This window comes from Cebus imitator, unplaced genomic scaffold (assembly GCF_001604975.1).
Source record: "Cebus imitator isolate Cc_AM_T3 unplaced genomic scaffold, Cebus_imitator-1.0 Scaffold303, whole genome shotgun sequence".
In the NCBI taxonomy this organism is placed as follows: domain Eukaryota; kingdom Metazoa; phylum Chordata; class Mammalia; order Primates; family Cebidae; genus Cebus; species Cebus imitator.
In genome coordinates, this window is record NW_016107618.1 from 376,874 (window position 1) to 387,721 (window position 10,848).

At 36.8% G+C, this 10,848-nt stretch overlaps 1 protein-coding gene across 3 annotated transcripts in view; it reads right to left on the reverse strand.

The window, feature by feature from the left end:
* NAA15 (N-alpha-acetyltransferase 15, NatA auxiliary subunit) overlaps window positions 1–10,848 on the reverse strand; it is a 98,183-nt gene that overhangs the window by 38,864 nt on the left and 48,471 nt on the right. For all 3 annotated transcript variants that reach the window (XM_017502865.1, XM_017502866.1, XM_037729381.1), the window contains exons 4-9: window positions 8,813–8,970; window positions 7,520–7,654; window positions 5,872–6,025; window positions 3,050–3,169; window positions 1,344–1,439; window positions 1,047–1,153 (exon numbers count right to left, since the gene is read on the reverse strand). In XM_017502865.1, the coding sequence (XP_017358354.1) occupies window positions 1,047–1,153; window positions 1,344–1,439; window positions 3,050–3,169; window positions 5,872–6,025; window positions 7,520–7,654; window positions 8,813–8,970 (770 nt within the window). The remainder of the gene's footprint in view (window positions 1–1,046; window positions 1,154–1,343; window positions 1,440–3,049; window positions 3,170–5,871; window positions 6,026–7,519; window positions 7,655–8,812; window positions 8,971–10,848) is intronic.

Consider the following 10,848-nt stretch of genomic DNA (forward strand, 5'->3'; position numbering starts at 1 on the left):
AAAAATCATATTTTATGGATGTGATTTATGCAAGAAAAAAAGTTAAAGAGCAATCAAAGAAGACCATACATTGGGCCACCAACAGAAGACTGGCAAATAAATGCACATTGCGTAATTCTGGTTGAAGTGTTTGGTATGTTTCATTTGTTCCATCTTTGACTCTTCAATGTAACTGATTATTTACAATCTAATCAATATGTCTTGATGAAACTGTACTTATCAGCAAAATAATCTAAATTAAGATTAAAATACCCTTGGCTGGGCATGGTGGCTCACGCCTATAATCCCAGCACTTTGAGAGGCTAAGGTAGGCAGATCATTTGAGGTCAGGAATTCAAGACCAGCCTGGCCAACATGGTGAAACCCTGTCTCTACGAAAAATACAAAAATTAGCCAGACATGGTGGCACGCACCTGTAATCCCAGCTACTTGGGAGGCTGTGGCACGAGAATTGCTTGAACCCAGAAGGCAGAGGTTGCAGTGGGCCCAGGTTGCACCACTGCACAGCCTGGGCAACAGAGCAAAATTCAGTCTCAAAAAAAAAAAAAAAAAAAAACTAACTAAAATACCCTCTCTAAAGGAATATTATTAACATGTAGCTGAAAGAGTAAGCTGACTTACTAGAACATCAAACAAACTCTTCTGACAGAACATTCTGTCTACCGAATAAAAAAATGGAGAAAGATTACTAAGCTGAAACTTAAGTTAAAACAACAAAACCAAAACACTCCTGGCTCTGACCATGAACAGGATTAGAGAAAATGGTGACGAAATCATTACCTTATCAACTTTTCATAACCTACAGTGGCTCATCAAAAGTTTATTGGCAGAAAGGAAACAGAAAACAAATAAGCACTAAGTTACTGGGCTAAAAAGAGGGCGAAATGGTAAACGGAGGAATTAAAAAGCATTTAAGTTGCAAACTGGGAGGCCTGACACAAGATTCACAAAACATGTACTACTAGGCACAGATAATCAAGAATCAATAATTCCAAATACTGAGTAAAGAAATGGTAGCCAAAAGAAAATACTGTATTTCGCTTTACCTTTTCTTTATCTTTGTATAATGATCTTAAAGTATTGAAGACTGGTGGGCAACCCTTGCTGAAATTCATCCTTAGGAACTTATCCAAACATTCTTTAAACTTCTCACCTTGGAAGAGAAAAATCCTTTTGGCTTATATTTATCAAGTATGTACTTACATTTACCAACTTACATTTAGTAGAGTTGTCAGACAACTGTAACAATGTATAGTTCAACCTTAATATGCATATTCATACTTAAAACCAAGAAAAGAAACTAAATCATAAAAGCATTTTTATTCCTTTGCAATTATTCTCACCAGATAAAAAGTTTAACGGCAGCCTTCGTGGCACCAGTCCCCTAGGATATTTAGTCCAGGCCTCCTCGTAAATTTTTAGCCGTTCTAACATATTAGCTGCAGACAAAAAAAAAAAAAAAAAATTCTTCGTTATATGTGATTATAAATTGTATATTTTTTTCCTGGAAAATTACAAATTTCTCAAATTATATTAAAATGCTAATATTTAAAAGAAAATTGGAATTATTTGTAATCATATCTAATATTTCAACAATCATTTTAGGCTATTTCTTTTCAATTTTTTTATCTTAAATACATAATTATCTTTACCCTGTTCTGCTTTAGGTAGGTTTTTAAAACCTGAGAGCTCCTCTAGTTCTGAAAAGGCCTTGCTTATCATGTTTCCACATATTGCTTCTCCTACTATTCTCTTCCTCTAACACCTCTCCTATGATTTTGGCCGTGGCCTCACTTCCATTCAATTAAAATTTTTATTTCAGTAAGCAGGTTTTTCATTTCAGATTCCTAATTGGTACTTCTAACTATTCATGTTTCACGGCAGCAATTCTCTCTATCTTAAATTCCTCCATCATCTCTACTCTTCCTTTTGCAGACAATTGTGATTACCTTCCTTGCTGGTGTTCCTAAAACAGTCTGAGAATCTTTGTTACAAAGTAATCTGCAACATGAGGTTTCTCTTGTATATTTCAATGGCTCACAAACAGCCTTGAAGGAAACAAATCAGATAATCTCTGCAAAGGATCCTGCCTATTTGTTTTTGTGCCTGTTCCCACAAGTGGACCCCATTTATGGGAGAGGGTGACTGGGGGAGCACAGAGAGTCTGAATGTAAGTTTGAGTGACAGAAATTTAAAACCTCTTCCCAAAAAGGAACAGTGATGCTCATTCAGCTTGGCTACATTTATGTGACCCTGGCAAGTCACTCTGATGCAGCCACATCTTACCACAGAGCTTATGCTTGCTTTTAGGAATATAGTTCCATTTCTGTCAGTGGAAACTTCCTTTTTTCTAAAAAGACAGAGTTGCCATGTTGCCCATGTGGAACTCAAACTCCTGGGCTCCAGCAATCCTCCTGCCCAAGCCTCACAAAGTGCTGGGATCACAAGTGTGAGCCCCTACACCTGAAGTCCTTTCATGTTTTTGATGCTACTATACATTCGTGAATTTTTTTCTAAATTTGTTTCTAAAATCATTTCTTCAACCACTCTATAAATTTGCAGAAGAGAGGTTTCAGAACATGCTCAATCTGTCGTATTAAAGAGAAGTTTGAAAATGTACTTTTGTATTCCAATTTTTTTTTTTTTTTGGAGAGAGTCTCACTCTATTGTCCAGGCTGAAGTATCGTGGCATTGTGTTGGCTCATTGCAACCTCCACTTCCTGGGTTCAAGCAATTCTTGTGCCTCAGTCTCCCGAGTAGCTGGAACTGCAGGTGCACACCACTGCGCAGGCTAATTTTTTGTATTTTAGTAGAGACAGGGTTTCACCATGTTGCCCAGGCAGATCTCAAACTCCCTAGCTGAGGCAATCTGCCCACCTCAGCCTCCCAAAGCGCTGGGGTTACAGGCGTGAGCCACTGTGCCTGGCCTTTATTCAGATTTTGAACCAATTCTTAACCACAGTTACTGTAGTTGTGTTTTTCAGTGAGTAAATAAAAGATACATTAACAAAAGAAGCAATAAAACTTAGTAAGTTTTAAACAATACTACCTGGCTTGAGTGCTTTTTCCAAGCCTTTGTAATAGGCCCAGTTTTCAGGATTTCTCTCTTGCAATCCTCTATAAACATCTGCAGCATCTTCCAAACGACACAGTTGTAACAGAAGTTCCCCTGATTAAAAGCAGGAAAAAAAATTAAATATCTGAGAAAATCTTCTAATTAGAATTTTAACTTTTCCTCAAATTTTCTCTTAAAATCTCATTATAAGTCAATGTGCTAAGTGGACAGATCTGGTATCCTCCTGAGTTCCCAGTTCCCTTAAGATCATTTACCAAGTTGTTTTATCATCTCCTTCCTTTTTTGAAGTTCACATTATGTAGAAATGCCACCCTCTTCACATCCTCAATTTATTCAGAAAATCTGTCCAATGCCAAGCCAGTTTCCCACATTCACTGAACACACCGTCACCAGGCAATCTTCTATTCCTCAATTATTCCTGATACCATATTAATAACTTCAGCATCCAAATTAATGACTCAATCCGATATCCTAACCTTATAATCCCTTAATCATCTATAAAACAATTCTGCTGTAGCAGCCCTTAATCTGGCCACATTCAAAATCACCTAGACTTTACCTTTTAATGTCTTCCAAGAAGCAAATAAGCACCCTATTTTAAGCTTAACTATCTTTTATTTCCTTTTGTCTCACTAATCCTACTATTCAACTACAGAGAAAAAATGCCTATCAGCAATTGGTTGACTCACTGCTTGCGTTCCCTAGGTTGTATGACCAATCACATCCCTGAATGATATATGGAGCCCCAATTATCAAAATCAATCTTAAAACCTAGGCTCTTTTGTTTACTAATTTTAAAGCCCAGATCATCCCAGTTGTTTATTTGCTCCACACTTTCTCATGGAAGGAAACAAGCTAGAAGAAGAGAGAGACAGTGGTTTCACTATTATATATGAGCTCCAAAGTCACATAGGCTTCAAATACTCAGGATTCCTTTTCCCTATCTTTATTTAATGTGCTTCCCTTCATCCAAGGTATTATTTTAAGCCACTACTTCATCCTTGCATCCTTCCCTTTCTGTTGCATCTTTCACTCTCATTTGATAATAAAAATGAACACTTATTGAGTACTCACATGCCAGTGACCTTTTTTTTTTCACTGAGACACAGTCTCACTCTGTTACCCCAGCTGGAGTGCAGTGGTACAATCAATCACAGCTCACTGCAAACTTGACCTCCTGGGCTCAAGTAAGCCTACCACCCCAGTCTCACTAGTAGCTAGAACTACAGGCATGTGCCACCATTCCTGGCTTATTTTTTATGTTTTGTAGAGATGGGTTTTTGCCGTGTTGCCCAAACTGGTCTCGAACTCCTAGGCTCAAGCGATCCACCCACCTCGGTCTGCCAAAGTGCTGGGATTATAAGCGTGAGTCATCATACCCCAACACCAGTGACTTTTACACATTTCACATGCATTAACTAATTCAATTCTCAGAACTTTATCAGATAGGTTACTATTATTTTCATCACTTTAAAACTGAGAGGACTCAAGTAAACTTGCTAAGTAAGGGTCTTGCAGATCTCTTTTAAATGGACTTGGGCTTTTACCATCCTTCTTCCAGAGGCTCAGAAAGTGCTTCTATTAGGTCACCAATGACTTCTAAATTGCTAAAAATCCACTGATCAGTTCTGAGTCCTTTATCTAACTTGACTTATCTGCCACTCTCCTTCATTAATAAAATTATCAAAGGGATCAAATGAAAATAATTTGTCATTTATTTCCATAAAGAAACAAGGCCAAAGCCTTGACTCTGGTCATAGAGCTACTTAGTGGCCAATGAGGCAAGTTTTTCCCAGACTTGTGATCTTTTCATTAAGTCAGAAATTTCCTTCCTTTATGATTAACAGACTACTAAAGGATGACTACTTCAAATGAAAGAAGGTTGCCTTGGATCTGCAGTTCATGAGAGAGCTCCCTCCAAGGGCCTCAGACTTCCAGCTTTTCCTGTCAGTAGCGTTATCCTCTGATGAAAGCTCATCTGGCAAACAATGGCTATACCTATTACACACATGGATATGTATTACACTTTTCCAGTGTTCAACCTCAAGGTGAGCCAAGGGAATTTGAAACCAGCAAAGTTTAGTTCCCTAGGCTAGCAAGGACAAAGCAGCATTTCAAAAGGTAATTTTAAAAAAGTACTTGTCCTTTCATTATTTGTTATTCTTCTTTCATTTTCTATAATCACACCCTCAACTTCTAAGACTGTTAAGACTTGTTTTTCTCAGCTCTCTGATAAGAGGGATCTACCCCTCCTATCACAATCTACACATATGAACCCAAATATCTCATCTTTCTTTCTTTCAGAATTTATATTCGTTCAATATCATTGAAGGCACTGAGATTAACCATAAAGACTCTCAGAAATATCCTATATGTATTTTAGTAAAGACTTATTCATCAATATATATCATTAGCAATAAATCTGGCACATACTACATATACTGTTATTTGTTAATAAACTGTTTCTAAGAAATTTAATCCTCTGTCTTATAAAACTAAGTAATTGTCTCGAGTTTACATCAAATTCCATAATATTTTCAATACAAAGATACTTAAAGAATGCTATATGAGTCATTTGATTCAACTCTTTTTTATTGTTCACAATTATCTTTCTCCTCTATCTATAATATTGTTTAATATTTTCCCACATTACAAATTATTCAAAGTACATAAGAAATAGATTTTCCATCATCAAAAAGCTGAATTATATATAACTGTCAGCAGCAACTAGATTTTTCAGCTTTGCTGTTTGTCATATTTCAGTATTAGAATAAATGACATTCTTTTAAGAATACCTTTGGTTTCTTCTACAGCAAGTTTATCACAAATCTGCTTTTCATAGGTACAAAGATGTTCCAAAGCTTCTCTATAGAGACCTGCTTCCCGAAGAACTTGATTCTGATATAGAAGTAGTTCACTATATTCATAGTCCACCTTATCAGGGGATGTCTGTATATGGATATAAGGAATAATGACAGTAAGAATTTTATTTTCATATCAGAAAATTGTTTAACTTCTGGTTAATAAAACTAATTTTTTAAAAATTCTTAAGGCTCTGTCTATGGAGCAACTAAGTAAATAATGACAATATTGGGATATAGCAGGTTGAATAAAATAATAATACATTAAGTCCTTACATACAATAAATATGGGGAAGAAGGGAAAGATCTTACTCAGCAGTAGAATGCCAAATAATAAACCTACAAGTATGCCAAGAATTAAGAAAATAACCATTTTGCAACTATCATGGTAATAGTTGATTCAGGCAAAAATCATAATCAATGAATGCTAAAACTAGATGGTGAAAGTTTGAACAGGCTATTCAGTCTCAGACTACATATTAAACACAAAGAGAAAAAAATAAGTTTACAGTTGCAAATACAACTATCACCATGTAATCAAAAGGAATGAACTGATGGCATGTGCCTCTTGATGGGATGAACTGAGAAGGACCCAACATCGCTTCTCTGGTTTCCTGCCAAGATAACAAAACTCTAACAATGAGGAACCATCACACAAATTCAAATTGACGGACATCCTGCAAGAGCACAGCCTTCTTCAAAAATGTCTATGTCATAAAATACAAAGGAAGTTGTCAAAACTTAGCTCAGATTAAGAGGCTGAAATGATAACTAAATGCAAGGTATGATTCTTTAATTTTTTTTTCCCCCAAGATAGAGTCTCAGTCTGTCACCCAGGCTGGAGTGCAGTGGCATGATCTTGGCTCACTGCAACCTCCACCTCCTGGGTTCAAGCGATTCTCCTGCCTCAACTTCCCAAGTAGCTGGGACTACAGGTATGTGCCACCATGCCTGGCTAATTTTTGTTTTTGTTTTTTTTTTTTAAGTAGAGACGGGGTTTCACCATATTGATCAGGCTGGTCTTGAACTCCTGACCTTGTGATCCGCCCGCCTCGGCCTCCCAAAGTGCTGGGATTACAGGCGTGATCCACTGTGCCCGGCCACAAGGTAAGATTCTTAATTTGGATCCTGCAATGAAATCAAATCACTAGAAAGGCTACTACTAGGACAATTAGTAAATTCTGAATATGGGCTGGGGATTAGATAACAATCTATCAATGTTAAATGTCCTAATTTCCATAATCTATCCATATAATACTACCTAGAGAACTGACTATACAGTTATTTTTAGAAAATACATACTAAAGCATTTACAGGTAAAAGAGTATGACGTCTTGCAATTAGTCTGAAATGTTTAAGGAAGAAAATTAAAATAAACAGATACACACATTTTTAAAGTAAATGTACCAAATATTAACAATTAGTTTAACATGAATGAACCCCTACGTAGAGTTCTTTGTGCTATTCTTGCAACTTTTTTTTCTATAAGTTTGAAACTATTTCAAAATTAAAAACCAGACTATGCACACTTTTTTAAGTTATACTTAGAATCAGACTTAGTAAAATGGCTTCTAGTTTCTACCTGTTGTGTTTTCCTAAATTCTTCTAAAATCTTTGCTGCCATTTCATAATCTTCTAATAAATGGTAAGCAATAGCATAACCAATCCATGATGCTCTCTGTGCAGGTCGAAGCTGAAGTAATTGATATCTCGTTTCCTTTCAAAGAAAAGAAAATAAACACTTTTTCTTAGGCTTTCAATTACAGCAAGTGCTCCTTTAAAAGATCATTATTAATTTATACCACAAACCTAAGCATTTTACAACACAATGCTGGGAACAATAACGGAAAATAGTTCAAACATCTATATTGTGTAGTTTTATGGAGGTAAAGAAATATTTGTTAAGAACATAATGAAGCCTCCAAGCTAATCTTAGATTTTTTTTTTTTTAAAAACTTAAGGCCAGATACCCTTCTTTATTTCTTGATCTGCTTACTCCAAGAAAAGAGACAGGATAGAAAAGATGGTACAAAGAAAAAATATTCAAAAATTCTTTTAAAAATTAAGTGTCCAACTACAGAGTTAAGATATATTTGGAGGACAATTCACAGCAGGTACTATCATATAAAAAAGGAAAGAATTTGAAAGAGGAACTAAATAGATCTAACACTGATTTAAGGGTTAAAACTGATACTACAAAAACATATTAGACTCAGTGGAGGCAGAAAGAAGAAACAAAACATTTGCTTTTGCCAGGTGTGGTGGCTCATGCTGATAATCCTAGCACTTGGGGAGGCTGAGGCGGGTGGACTGCCTGAGCTCCAGAATTTGAGACCAGCCTGAGCAACATGGTGAAACCTTGTCTCTACTAGAATATAAAAAATGAGCTGGGCATGGTGGCACATGCCTATAGTACCAGCTACTCAGGAGGCTTGAGACACAAGAACTGCTTGAACCCAGGATGTGGAAGTTCCACTAAGTTGAGATCATACCACTGCACTCCACCTGGGCAACAGAGCAAGACTCTAATGTCTAAAAAAAAAAAAATTGCTTTCCAGAAAAATGTGTGAAGTAAATGTTAGAGTTATATGTCAATACCAGACAGAAGCATTGTTTGAGGAGTACTGATGTCAATTTTAACAGATTAAGTTAACCCTACACAGTAGTCCAAATCTGCCTCATCATAAAATAATTTATTTATAAAGATCTGCTTATTCCAATCATAAACACAACCACTATGGCAGGAGGAAAAAAGGTATTCAATTAAATTCTCTTCAAAATAAAATAAACAATTTCTGTATTAGAAAGTACGCAAAGTTGTACGTATTTTCCCCTTGGAATAATAATAATAAAAAAAAATCTCTATTTTACTTACTCTGTAACCCTCAAGATCTCGCATTTGAATCTGTAGTAAGGAAAGGTCCCTTAAGATTTGAAGATTGTCTTTATCCCATTTTAGTGCATTTCTGTAACACTTAATGGCTTCATCATACTTCTTGTCTGACCTCTGAAGAAGGCCATAAACATGCCAACCTAAAGAATGTAGTTAAGGATACAACCTACAAGTCCAAAAGTACTAATCCAAATGACTTCCTAAAAAACTTGGAGAACTACAGCCATTTATAAAATTATAGGCTTAAAAAGAGGGAGAAGGAGAGACTTTAAAGCTACAAACCAGTTTAATACAGTGGAAAAGATCACAGCTTTTGGAGCCAGAGAAAATTAGGTCTAGCCTGTCTTATCAGCTCTGTAACCTTGGACAAATCAGTCTCAGTAAGTTTCCTTATTTATAAAATGTAAACAGAAATCGTCTATGCAGCAAATCATACTAGTGACAACTAAGTGGGACAGCATATATAAAGGGCTCACTGGCTGGCACAAAGTCAATATATATATATATATCTATGTAAGCAGTTACTTTATTACTAATAGTATAAGGAAAAAGAAGGAATGGGTCTTCATGGAATATAATTATGTAAAGTCGTAAAGATTTTATTCTCTTGAACTAACAAGGTCCTCAGGATAACCCTTAGTGTAATACAAACTTTCCAAAACTCAGCCACAACCCTTAGTATCATATAAAGTTTGTAAAACTCAGCCACAATCCTTAGTGTAACACAAAGTTTTTAAAATTCAGCCACACATAAAAACATTTCACTCATTTAACCAGTTATCATTTAAACCTTTTGCTTTTTTTTGAGACAGAGTCTTGTTCTGTCACCCAGTTTGGAGTGTCGTGGCATGACCTTTGCTCACTGCAACCTGCGCTCAAGTGATGCTCCCACCTCAGCCTCCAAGTAGCTGTGACTACAGGTGCTCACCAGCATGCTGGCTATTTTTTGTACTTTTGGTAGAGATGGGATCTCACGCAAGATGGTCTCAAACTCCTAAGCTCAAGCTTGGCCTCTCAAAGTGCTAGGATTACAGGTGTGAGCCCCACACCCAGCCTAAAACTTCTTAGTAACTAAGATGTAGGTCATCAAAATAGTTTAATATATTCAAAGATCTTAAAGTCTAGAAAAGGACAGACAAGTAAGCAAAATTAAAGTAGATTGTAAAAACTGCTATAAAGGAGGAAAATATTCTATCTACATCCCTAATACAGGCCTTTTTCACTTTTCTTAATTACTGTACCAGCTACCCAATCCAACTATCTTCAGTCTTTCTTTTATTCTTCTACCAAAGTAACTCGATTTTGTTTTGTTGTGTTTTTTAAACGAGACAGGGCCTTGCTCTCTCACCTAGGCTACAGTGCAGTGGCATGCTCATAGCTCACAGTAGCTTCAAAGTCCTTGCTCAAACAATCCTTCTACTGCAGCTTCCAGAGCAGCCAGGACCGCAGGCACAGTGCCACCACCACCACATGCAGCTAATTTTTTTTATTTCTATAGAGACATGGTCTTACTATGATGCCCAGACCAGTTTTGAACTCCTGGCCTCAAGTGATCCTCCTGCCTCAGCCTCCCAAAGTGCTGGGATTACCAGCATGAGTCACTGTGGCTGGCCCAAAATAATCCTTCTAAAACACAATCAAAAGAAAAAAGGGAGTCGAATTCCCTTTCCAGAAACTTACAATGTTTCTTTCTGAGATCAAGTTCAAACTCCAACCTGGCCAGGTGCAGTGGCTCATACCTATAATACCAGCATTATGGGAGGCAGAGGCGGGCAGATCACTTCAGGTCAGGAGTTCAAGACCAGCCTGGCCAACATTGCAAAATCTTGTCTCTACTAAAAATACAAAAAACACAAAAAGCATCCGGGCATGGTGGCTTCTGCCAGTATTCCCAGCTACTAAGGAGGCTGAGGCAAGAGGATTACTTGAACATGGGAGGCAGAGGTTGCAGTAAGCCAAGATCACACCACTACACTCCAGGCTGGGTGACAGAGTAAAACTCTTGTCTCAAAAAAAAA